Source organism: Schistocerca gregaria, chromosome 4, assembly GCF_023897955.1.
Source record: "Schistocerca gregaria isolate iqSchGreg1 chromosome 4, iqSchGreg1.2, whole genome shotgun sequence".
Taxonomy (NCBI): Eukaryota; Metazoa; Arthropoda; class Insecta; order Orthoptera; family Acrididae; genus Schistocerca; species Schistocerca gregaria.
The window spans coordinates 195506491-195519630 of record NC_064923.1 but is presented as its reverse complement, the minus strand read 5'-3'; the positions used below and the strand labels follow the sequence as shown (position 1 = coordinate 195519630).

At 41.8% G+C, this 13140-nt stretch overlaps 1 protein-coding gene across 3 annotated transcripts in view; it reads left to right on the top strand.

Moving 5' to 3' along the window:
• Positions 1-13140, top strand: part of LOC126266759 (uncharacterized) — a 181083-nt gene that overhangs the window by 144574 nt on the left and 23369 nt on the right. For 2 of the 3 annotated variants that reach the window (XM_049971278.1, XM_049971279.1), the window contains exon 5: positions 3604-3702. In XM_049971278.1, the coding sequence (XP_049827235.1) occupies positions 3604-3702 (99 nt within the window). Of the gene's footprint in view, positions 1-3531; positions 3703-13140 lie in introns of all 3 variants that reach the window. The other variant, XM_049971276.1, reaches the window with a different exon arrangement.

The following is a 13140-nucleotide window of genomic DNA, read 5'->3' as shown; positions in this document are numbered from 1 at the left end:
GGGGTGGGCGACCATTAAACGTGTTCTGGGGGTCACCAGTCTACTGACTGGTTTGATGTGGTCCACCGCACCTTCTACTCCTGTAACATGAAAGTGAGTTTAATATGTTGGTAAGTCGCATAACTAATGCAGATCCAGATTGTATACAATCATTTGTCGTGCTCATATGGATGTTTCTGGTGTGAATGAACCAGCTCATGAACTGGCCAGTCTGGAAGTCTTTGAATAGGCTGAGGTCAGGAGAGGGCAGATCGTGGATTAACCTGGCAAAAAGAGGATACACTAAAGAAAACCAAACCCAAGGTGACTGCAGGGAAGAACAGACTGTTCCACACATGCTTCAGTATCGACTGGGTCCACCCATCTGCACAGAAGGTGACGTGCAAGGCCCTTATACGTGTTGCTGACTGTTGTCACACCATGTATAGCTAACAAAACCGGTAACTACACTAAACACGAACAACACTAATACACTCTAATGGCCATTCTACCTTTTGCACAGAATTACAACTCCAATCGTTTACACATCTGCTGATGCTGTGTACAAGAACGAAGTTACATTGAGACTTGGCTGTGTCTTCTCGGTGCTTCAGGCTGTGTATAATAATAATGTTGCCAATACTGGCTAACATACAACATTTTTAGTCATTATTTCATATCGACATTGCCTGTGTGTGTGTGTGTGTGTGTGTGTGTGTGTGTGTGTGTGTGTGTGTGTGTGTGTGTGCGCGTGTGTGTGTAAGAGATAGATAGATAGAGAGAGAGAGAGAGAGAGAGAGAGAGAGAGAGGGCATTTTTACTAATGTAGGATACTACAAAAACTGAGATGATATTGTTGTGGATGTTCTAATTTTTGTTATTTGTGATGAATCCATATTGTTTTCATTGGTGTTTTGAAGTGTTTCGAAGTTGTCTAGTTTCTTTCTTATAGTTTGGCTATGTAAAATGCCGATACTTGTGTTAATATCACAAGTAATATCATTCTCCATATACTACAATATATATATATATATATATATATATATATATATATATATATATATAGTCTTTGCATTAAATATAGTTTTCCGGAGGCTGCTGATATAATTCAAAGATGTGTGTTGTAACAATGATACTTCGTCAGATCGCAAAAGTTTTAGAAACTCTTTTGTAATACAAGAGTTGGTCTAAAAGAACTGAATGTGGGAAAACAGACGTCATTGAAAACAAGGGAAGACAAGGTCTACGGTGTTTACCACAAACTAGCTTTATGGTGTCAAGACATCTCGCCATTTTTGTGAATGCGTTCTGGGTGACCAAACGATTCAGTTCTAAGGATGGCTTCCTTAGCGATTAAATCATCTTCTTCACTGGAAGTATATTGGTATGAGCCTTAATCCAAAGAAATCATATTTGACCTTGGATTTTACACTGTCTGCATTGCCAAGTTATAGCTAACATTACTTGTCTTGGAACTCCAGTTCTTACGCTTTATAAGATTCAAAAATAACATCATATCTTATAAAATGAAGACCACGAGAACCTTGAAAATATCCTCCTCCTACATGTTTCAATGCACCTACAGTTTCAGCAGAAAAAAAGGAAATTTCTTTCATTAATTGGAACATCTTGAAGCAAATGTTTGAGGAAAGAGAATGGCAAACCAAAACTGTCTTTCTATGTCGTTCTACAACGCTCAACATAATATGTGAAATGTCTGATCGATTTTCATATCTTATATCAAGACAGTGAATGTTTTCAAACGTTTTAGACAAATTAATGCGCAGGAGAGTAGCGACCCATGTCAGTACACATAATTAGTTGTCACACTCGACATATGGCATTGCGAAAGGAGAATCCACAGAAAATGTAATTTATTCTTTTGTGTAAGAGGCACTGACAAGGCTAAACGGTAGGCTGAGGACCGCAGATATTTTCTTGATTTAACTATAGCATATAATTGCGTGGACCCTGCAATAATCTTCCACAAGTTGTAACATTTTGTGATTAGGCAACAAGCGTAACAATGGTTCACTTTATATCTGGAAAGTAGGGGGCGGTAGTCCAGTTTCAACAAATGGGGAAGAGGTTTAAATCTGACTGGGGTTACATAATGCTGGTGTCACCACGGGATTCGGTTCAGGGTCCTTTGCTTTTCTTCATACAAATCAAACATTTGCCAGTAAACATGACAGATGACCCGAAACAACATATAAGATGCTGTTAATGATGGGCATGTTTGCTCGATACTAGTCCCTCATTAAATAAATAGAAGTAATATCCGTTATCAGCTTACGTCAGTCTCTAACGGTGGATATTTGTCAGTGGACAAATAAGGTAAAAATAAAATAAAGCAAAAGGTACATGTAACGTAGTTGGTTACACATGTTGCTAATAGTGCACGGGGATGTATATAGTGTACTGCTTCTCTCGACGTTAAGAGGATTCGCTGTTTATTCTTTCCATTATATAAATTTACCACATGGTATCCCTATATCGATACCCCTGCTATACAATGCTTTTGCATCCTATTTATGACACATAAATAAGAAATGTTCTTTATTACAAATGAAATGTGGTTCAAGTATTAAAATATATTTTAGTGATAAGCCTGAAACCTCCTGACAACTTAAACGTTTGCAACATGTTGGAACATGGACAGCTAAGCTCGCCTGCTGTGGGCATTTCTCTTATCGACTTCGATATCTCCGTATGAAGCAGGACCTGATTTCACTTCTTTACGTCTACCAGTACCCTATTGCTACATTCCAAATTATACAAACGCTCTAAAGCATATCGTGCCAGACTAGCACTTATTGAAAAAGGCGCGCTGGGGTGGAACGGCTTCGCCACAGCATATGGAGTGTTTTCATAATGAATGATCCGTTTTTCAGAGGAGTGTGTGCTGTTCCCAAAGTTTCTGACATTTTATATTATGATCCTAGCCGAGACTCGAACTCGGATCCTTCCCTTTCGCGGAACAACCTCTACTCCGTGGCTAAGAAAGTTTTTGCAATAGCCTTCTTCCAGAAGTGCTAGTGTTTGGAGGGAATCTTGTGAACTTAGGAAAGTAGAAGGGTGATGTGGTCGGGACCAATACATCCCAAGGCAAGGGACAACGTTTCCGTTTCGTTTCCGATCCAGCACATACAAAATTTCCAAATAGCTTGCACCTCACTGCAAGATGTAACACTCATGCTTGGATACTAATACCTTCATCATACGTTACGATGTAGCATGGCCGGCCGGTGTGGCCGAGCGGTTCTAAGCGCTACAGCCTGGAACCGCGGGATCGCTACGGTCGCAGGTTCGAATCCTGCCTCGGGCATGGATGTGTGTGATGTCCTTAAGTTAGTTAGGTTTAAGTAGTTCTAAGTTCTAGGGGACTGATGACCTCAGAAGTTGTCCCATAGTGCTCAGAGCCATTTTAACCATTTGATGTAGCATGATATGAGTGCAAAAGAAGCCACTTACAGTCTTTCACGTAATGCTGTGGCAAGAACATTTTTTATTACTTCAATATTAATAAAATAATTCTTTATTGTGTTCCAGAAGAGAAAAATGATCGCCACGAATGCAACGTTTCGTCTTTGGGCTCATCCTCAGAAACGCTATCTGTTACAGACAGCGAGCTGTGTCTGGTGCAACGCGAGGAGTGGGGAGCGCACCCGACAAAGGAAGAACACACGCCTCTGCCCGAGCTCATCTCCAGAGTGATTATCTGTGAGTATCTTCCTCCATAGTGGATCCGTCTCTCTCAAGAATCACTTGTTTTCCCTCGTGGGAGTGGAAACACTTTCGGAGATTCGCAGGAAAGCCATATAACTTACGTCACTCACCGCTGTCATAATATGGATCTAATACGAACATAACATTTCCAGAGCGTGTTTCTTGACTTATTTGTAAACTGAGTCGCGTTTTACCTGTGTTGTAACTTACATTTCCTTTCTGTTATGTTTGGTACTACTTGTACTGCAAAATATCTGTAAGTGAATTTACACGCCAGTATGTCTGCAATCTTTGATACGTGGCGTTATTAACTGTCATCATATAGATCTTTCGGAACTTTCGAGGAGAGCTTTTTCTTTTGTCTATGTTTATTTCATATTTGTTATAAATGACATCACACTCCTGTAACTGAAAATATACTGCTTACGAAGTGCATTGCAATTATAAACAATATGTGTAGAACATCTATAATATTGTGCCCACATCTCACATTTCAATATCAACACAGTCATAATTCAAGGGGAATCTCCCAGTTACATTGCTATTAAACTGAATGATTAATCAAGAGCACAAAACGGCAAATGGAGGGTGGAACAAACTGATTTTTTTATAGCCTCTCCCGTGTTGATCACAAAATCCTTATATGAAATACGCAATGAGTTTGATAGAGTTATGGAACAGACTACGTAGAATACCGGCTCTCTAAATTAATTGAAGTCGGTTTCTTCCAATGATTTCCATTTAGTCTCCATGAACACTTCTGTTATTTTTTCATGTGAGCTGTTCCGACCTGTTACAATACTGGCAGTGTTTTTTGAATTCTTTCAATTTATTCCTTCAATCATTAGAGTCCTAACAGTAATCTCTAAACTAGATGTCGAGAACTCCAGCCGCCTAAGCAAGCCGGATAAATTTTCTAATACTTCGTATCTTTCCCAATTTCAATATGGTGACCACGAAGTAAAACCTTTTTAAAGCCAAGATGGCGTAAATATTTCATTTACAAACAACCTGTTTCGACAGACTTCGTTGGCATTTTCACATCTGTAACATAGTGCATAAACATGGAATATATCGCATGTCATGAGTTATGACGTAATTTTTGAGATAAAAATTTTAGTTTGGCATAACAAGAAACAGAAATGGAACTGTACTTTTACATATCTTCAAAAATTTTTTGTTATAAAGTGTGTTCATTTTGATTTATATCTCACTTCAAGTTGTCATGTAGGTAAAATTTGTGCACTGTGTTAGAGACCTGAAGGTGACACCACGAAGTGTTACTAGAATGCAAAAGAAAATAATTTTCGAGTCTGCGTCAACATTAGCTTATTACACAGCATGTTACACTTATCTGGGAAAGAACAGGATGTAATGTTTTAAGATGAATACAAAAAGAACTCACACATTGGACATACCGGTACTCCTGATAATGGCAAACTAATATATCTTCTACATTATTTCGCTTACGGTTTTTTCATATATTCTGCTGTCTGGCAACAGACGACTTGAACCAATAAATTAGCTACTACATCAGATATACATTCAAATATGTGTAATTCGTAAACTTAAGATTTGTAAACAATACAGAAGCTTATGGAATACATGTGACATCTTTTGCTGGGATTGGCCACTAATGACTAATATTACGCCTGAACACAGCAAGCAATAATTATTAGTTACTGTTGTTGTTGTTACTGTTGTTTCTGCTGTGGTCTTCAGACCGAAGATTGGCATGGTGCAGCTCTTCACGCTAGTCTGTCCTGTGCAAGTCTCTTCATCCCCCAATAACTGTTGCAACCTGCATCCATTTGAACCTGCTTATTGTATTCAGGCGTTAGCTGGGATAGATACCGGGGAAAACATCAGACAACGCCCGAAGGCCAATACGTTGGATACTTGGAGTTGGGGAGTACGGGCAGCCACCGTTTCTCTAATAATAGTTTTTTTTTACCTTTACTGATTCTACAACACCATTAACTTGATTTTAAAATAGTAAGTGAACATTTGTTATCATGGACAGCAAGATCCTCAATACAGTTTATCAATGAAAGTTCCTGAAGCATTATTTAACCAACGGTCTCTTGAGTAATAGTAGATCAAATAACAGCTCCCAAAATCAATTTACAACGCTTAAAACTCAAAATCTCTTTTCAAGCAAAGGAAAAAATACAAATTGCATAAAGCAAGATTAAATAAAAGAATATAACGCCACATGGCAATACCATAATTTTCCTAGATATCACCTGTGATCTCTAAAGGCAAATAAAATACTGATCACAAAATTTTAATTACAACAACAACTTAAATGCAATAAAATCTGATTGCTATCAACGTACATTCAAACCCCGTAGCCTCTGCGATATGCACAGTATCACAAAATATTTTCCTTCCTTTCAAACACCTTACACAATAAAATACTTTACACCATAAACATCCCTACATGTGATGCATACTACACCCAACTAATTATGACAAATGATTAAGCATAGACGTTATAATTAACCAGGTATGTAAATCTTATCCTTTCAAAATAAATAAAAAATACGCAAATCTACTCAAGCTCGTTGGTTACATCCGTTAAAAATATAATATACAATACATATCTTTTGATTTCGTCGTGGTCATGCATTGCTGTGCACCGTGCTGTCCTTCAGGATCACAAGCGACAAGGGAAAGCTTTTCCACGATGTACAAAACGTTAATACGGCGCGACCAACTTACACAAATTGCATACTGGGATTATATGTCGATACGGAGGAGGCTCGCAAATCTTAAAACGGGTGATGGGGTAGATGCGGTACTACTGAACACTTTGACTTTACCGCACCTCACCAAACATCAGTACGGTGGGTAGACAAGAGGCAAATCAGCAACTGTTGCAAGGAAACCTCAGCAAAGGCAGAAAGAAAATATGTGGGGCTTCAAGCTCGTGGGACGGCCACACCAAACCACTGAATGACACCCCAAGCTTAAGTATGAACATACTATCGGCGATTTCGCCACGACAAGTAGAACCGTAAAATGCCTTAAGAAGTGAACTGCGATTAACACGAGCCGAGCGGTTCTAGGCGCTTCAGTCTGGAACCGCGCGACCGCTACGGTAGCAGGTTCGAATCCTGCCTCGGGCATGGATGTGTGTGATGTCCTTAGGTTAGTTAGGTTTAAGTAGTTCTAAGTTCTAGGGGACTGATGACGTGAGATGGTAAGTCCCATAGTGCTCAGAGCCATTTGATTAATACGATTCATAAGCGTCCGACTGAATAGCTCCACAGTCATCTTTCTATTACTACAAACACTTAATAGTACCTCCAAAGTTCAGTCGTGGACGCTACCAGAGTGTCAAATTACTCGTTATAACTGTAGGTAACAGAGTTTAACAAGCTGGGGCCGACTTACGTTTCTTAATAAGACAAGCAATGATTCGGTCCCTCACTTGGATCGGCCTTCGACCCAAAACATTTACTTTAAAGCAGCTAAATAGATGACAATGTCGATATCAACGCTCTCCTACCAAGCAGCGCTCCTACTGGAGACTGCAGTATCGAAGCAAAGCTTAAACAACTCACAAGTCTGATATATGCGCCACCAACGCACAACTTTTTAGAATTCTGATGTTCGCCTCATACACCAAATTTTTCGTCGGAATCCAAGGGCAGAACCAAGAAATCACTTCTCAGCCCTCGAATGACCACACGATGACCGCCATAAGGACAACACCGGCCCTCTACACTTGGATCTTCGAGCCCACGGCGTTCCGTCCCCAACTGACTGTTTGCGCAGGGCCCCACCGACCGAGCGACCTTGCCCTCCGGCACAGATGTCGCTCCCCACGTACAGCCCTCTTCTTCGCTCTACCCAACTAGCTTTCAGCATTCTTCTGTAGCACCACATATCAAGAGCTGCTAGTTTCTTGTTGTCTGAAACACTTGTCGATCACGTTTCAATTCCGTATAAGGCTACTCTCTAAATACCTCAAGAAGAGAATCCTGTCTTTGTAGTGGTCTTCAGTCCATAGATTGATTTGATGCAGCTCTCCATGCTACTCTATCCTGTGCAAGGTTCTTCATCTCCCAGTACCTACTGCAACCGATATCCTTCTGAATCTGTTTAGTGTATTCCTCTCTTGGTTTCCCTCTACGGTTTTTACCCTCCAAGTTGCCCCCCCCCCCAAATATTAAATTTGTGATCTCTTGATGCCTCAGAATATGTCCTACAAACCGATCCCTTCTTCTAGTCAAGTTGTGCCACAAACTTCTCTTCTCCCTAATCCTATTCAATACCTCCTCATTAGTTTTGTGATCTACCCATCTAATCTTCAGCATTCTTCTGTAGCACCACATTTCGAAAGCTTCTATTCTCTTCTTGTCCAAAATATTTATCGTCCATGTTTCACTTCCATACATGGCCACACTCCATACAAATACTTTTAGAAATAACCTCCTGACACATAAATCTATACTCGATGTTAACAAATTTCTCTTCTTCAGAAACGCTTTCCTTGCCATTGCCAGTCTACATTTTATATCCTCTCTTCTTCGGCCATCATCACTTATTTTGCTTCCCAAATAGCAAAGCTCATTTACCACTTTAAGTGTCTCATTTCCTAATCTAATTCCTGCAGCATCACCTGATTTAATTCGACTACATTCCATTATTCTCGTTTTGCTTTTTTTTATGTTCATCTTATATTCTCCTTTCAAGACACGGTCCATTCCATTCAGCTGTTCCTCCAGGTCCTTTACTGTCTATGACAGAATTACAATGTCATCGGCGAACCTCAAAGTTTTCAGTTTTCTCCATGGATTTTAATACCAACTCCGAATTTTTCTTTTGTTTCCTTTAGTGCTTGCTCAATATACAGATTGAATAACATCGGCGATAGTCTACAACCCTGTCTCACTCCCTTCCGAACCACTGCTTCCCTTTCGTGCCCCTCGACTCTTATAACTGCCATCTGGTTTCTGTACAAATTGTAAACAGCCTTTCGCTCTCTGTATTTTACTCCTGCCACCTTCAGACTACTATAAAACATAAATTTATGTTCGATGTTGATAAACTCCTCTTTTTCAGAAATGATTTTCATGCTATAGCCAGTTAGCATTTTATATTACTTCTATTTCGGCTATCATCAGCTATTTTGGCGCCCAAATAGAAATACTCATCTACACATCACATTCTATTATACTTCATTTACTTTTGTTGATGGTGATCATATATCCTCCTTTACAATCACTATCCACTCCTTCCAATCGCTCTTTGTAGTCCTTTGCTATTTCTGACAGAATTACAATATCATCGCAAACATCAAAGTATTTATTTATCCTCCCTGGACTCTAATTCCTTTTCCAGATTTCTTCTTGCTGTCCTTTACTACTTGTCCATCGTACAGATTGAATACTAACTGAGAGAGTCTCCATTCTTTTTCCCAACTACTCCTAGTCTTCAACTGTTAAAACTGTAGTCTGGTTTGTGCACAGCTGTATATAGCATTTCACTCTGTGTATTATATCCCTAATACATTCAGAGTTTCAAAGGGTTTAATCCAGTCAACATAGTCAAAAGCTTCCTCTAACCCTGCAGATGATATCAACGTATATTTGCCTGTTGAAGTGGTTCAAATGGCTCTGAGCACAAAGGGACTTAACACCTGAGGTCATCATTCCCCTAGAATTTAGAACTACTTAAACCTAACTAACCTAAGGACATCACACACATCCATGCCCGAGGCAGGATTCGAACTTGCGACTGTAGGGGTCGCGCGGTTCCAGACTGAAGCGCCTAGAACCGCTCGGCCATACTGGCCGGCTTTTAAGCTGTCTTCTAAGACAAGTTGACGGATCGCTATTGCTTTATGTTTTCCTAAATTTCTCCGGAATCCAAAATGGTCATTCCTGAGGTCACTTTCTACCCGCTTTTCTTTCTTTGGTAAATAATTTGCAAAGAATCTAAGAGTACTGCTCAGATTGTCTCCTTTGTCGTTTAAGTAGATCAGGAACAGAAGAGGGCCTGTAATACTTCCCTGGCGAACGCCAGATATTACCTCTATTTTAGTCGATGACTTTCCGTCAGTTACTACGAACTGTGACCTATCTAACAGGAACTCATGAATCCAGTCGCACAGCTGAGACGATATTCCATATACACGCAGTTTGATTAGATGACGCTTGTGAGGAGCGGTGTCGAATGCCATCTGGAAATCTAAAAATACGGACCCTATCAGACAACCTCTGTCGATAGCACTCATTACTTCATGAGGATAGGAGCTATTCCTGAACCCGTGCTATTAGCCAATAAATGGTTCTTTTTTTTCGATATAATTCATTGAGTTCCAATACAGAATATGTTCCAACCCTACTGCTAATCGACGTTAGTGATATGGGTCTGTAATTCAGCGGATTACTTCTGTTTCCTTTCTTGGGTATTTGTGTGACTTGTGCAACTTTCCAGTCTTTAGGTACAGATCTTACGATGAGCGAGCGATTGTATATCATTATTAGGTATTGAGCTATTGCATCAGCTTACTCCGAAAGGAACCTGTCTGGTATGCAAATCTGGTCCGGAAGCCTTACCTTTATTAACTGATTTAAGTTGCTTCACTACACCAAGGATACTATTTCTAAGTTAATTTTGTTGGCAGCTATCCTAAACTCGAATTCTCAAATATTTACTTCGTCTTCTTTGTTGAACGAATGTCGGAAAACCGTGTTTAGTGACTATGCTTTAGTGGCACTGCCATCAGTGACATAACCATTGTTATTGAGCAGTGAAGGTATTGATTGCTTCTTGCTGCTTGTGTACTTTACCCATAACCAGGGTCTTTGGGTTTTCTGCCCGACTTCGAGACAGAATTTCGTTGTGAACTTCGCACTAAATTTCGAGTTCCTGTAAAATTTCACAAATCTTGTGGATTATGAGTTCATTTAAATTTGGAGTGCTTTTTTCGTTGCTTCTGCAAGACCAGTTCAGTGTACTGGGAGGGGTCAGTACCATTGCTAATTAATTCATGTGGTATATATCTCCCAATTGCGGTCGACACAATTTCTTTGAATTCAAACCACAACTGGTCCACCCTTACATAGTCAGATCGGAGGGAGTGGAGACAGGCGCCTCGCGAATTTTTATCGCCTTTTTAAATAAATGTACTTTGCGTTTTTTTTGATGGGCTTGGATGTTACGGTATTCAGTCTCGCATTGTGACCACTAATCCCCGAATCCGTCATGATGCTCGCTATTTGTTTAGAATTATTTGTTGCTAATAGGTCAAGTATATTTTCGCAACCATTTCGAGTGGGCTTTTGAACTAACTGTTCGAAATAATTTTCTGAGAAAGCACTCAGTACAATTTCGGTCAACGTTTTATGCCTCCCGCCGGATTTACACACACATTTTTTCCAACATATCGAGGTCAGGTTCAGGTCACCACCAACTAAAATTGTATGAGTAAAATGAGGCTGATGTTTTCTTTGGACTGTTCAGCAACTGCGTCATCTGAGTCAGGATGTCGATCAAACGAACCAACTACCAATTTATTCCTATTGTCAAGCATAACCTCTGCCCGTTTTATCTCACAGGTACTACATACACTCCTGGAAATGGAAAAAAGAACACGTCGACACCAGTCTGTCAGACCCATCATACTTGCTCCGGACACTGCGAGAGGGCTGTACAAGCAATGATCACACGCACGGCACAGCGGACACACCAGGAACCGCGGTGTTGGCCGTCGAATGGCGCTAGCTGCGCAGCATTTGTGCACCGCCGCCGTCAGTGTCAGCCAGTTTGCCGTGGCATACGGAGCTCCATCGCAGTCGCGACAGCGTGGACGTGAACCGTATGTGCAGTTGACGGACTTTGAGCGAGGGCGTATAGTGGGCATGCGGGAGGCCGGGTGGACGTACCGCCGAATTGCTGAACACGTGGGGCGTGAAGTCTCCACAGTACATCGATGTTGTCGCCAGTGGTCGGCGGAAGGTGCACGTTCCCGTCGACCTGGGACCGGACCGCAGCGACGCACGGATGCACGCCAAGACCGTAGGATCCTACGCAGTGCCGTAGGGGACCGCACCGCCACTTTCCAGCAAATTAGGGACACTGTTGCTCCTAGGGTATCGGCGAGGACCATTCGCAACCGTCTCCATGAAGCTGGGCTACGGTCCCGCACACCGTTAGGCCGTCTTCCGCTCACGCCCCAACATCGTGCAGCCCACCTCCAGTGGTGTCGCGACAGGCGTGAATGGAGGGACGAATGGAGACGTGTCGTCTTCAGCGATGAGAGTCGCTTCTGCCTTGGTGCCAATGATGGTCGTATGCGTGTTTGGCGGCGTGCAGGTGAGCACCACAATCAGGTCTGCATACGACCGAGGCACACAGGGCCAACACCCGGCATCATGGTGTGGGGAGCGATCTCCTACACTGTCCGTACACCTCTGGTGATCGTCGAGGGGACACTGAATAGTGCACGGCACATCCTAACCGTCATCGAACCCATCGTTCTACCATTCCTAGACCGGCAAGGGAACTTGCTGTTCCAACAGGACAATGCACGTCCTCGTGTATCCCGTGCCACTCAACGTGCTCTAGAAGGTGTAAGTCAACTACCCTGGCCAGCAAGATCTCCGGATCTGTCCCCCATTGAGCATGTTTGGGACTGGATGAAGCGTCGTCTCGCGCGGTCTGCACGTTCAGCACGAATGCTGGTCCAACTGAGGCGCCAGGTGGAAATGGCATGGCAAGCCGTTCCACAGGACTACATCCAGCATCTCTACGATCGTCTCCATGGGAGAATAGCAGCCTGCATTGCTGCGAAAGGTGGATATACACTGTACTAGTGCCGACATTGTGCATGCTCTGTTGCCTGTGTCTATGTGCCTTTGGTTCTGTCAGTGTGATCATGTGATGTATCTGACCCCAGGAAAGTGTCAATAAAGTTTCCCCTTCCTGGGACAATGAATTCACGGTGTTCTTATTTCAATTTCCAGGAGTGTATTTCAATTTCACTCTAAGGTAAACTTCTTCTGACAGCAATAAACACTCCACCACCGACGGTATTAAATCTGTCCTTTCTGAGCATGTTTAGGTCCTTTGAAAAAACTTCAGCTAAAATTTATTCCAGTTGTATTTCTGTACCTATAGCTATTTGAGCTTCAGTGTTATCTATTAGTGCTTGGAGCTTCGGTTCTTTCCCAACACAGCTACGACAATTTACAACTATAATATCAATTTTTGCTATCTCTACCTTCCTGTGTATACCCTGCGCCGTTGTGGACCGACATTCTGTAGTTTCCCGAGACCCTCTAACCTAAAAAACGACCCAGTTCCTTCCATACAGCCCCTACTACCCGTGTAGTCGCTTCCTTTGTGTAGTGGACTTCTGATGTATTAAGTGGAACCCGGAAACCCACCACCCGATGGCCCAAGTCGAGGAATATG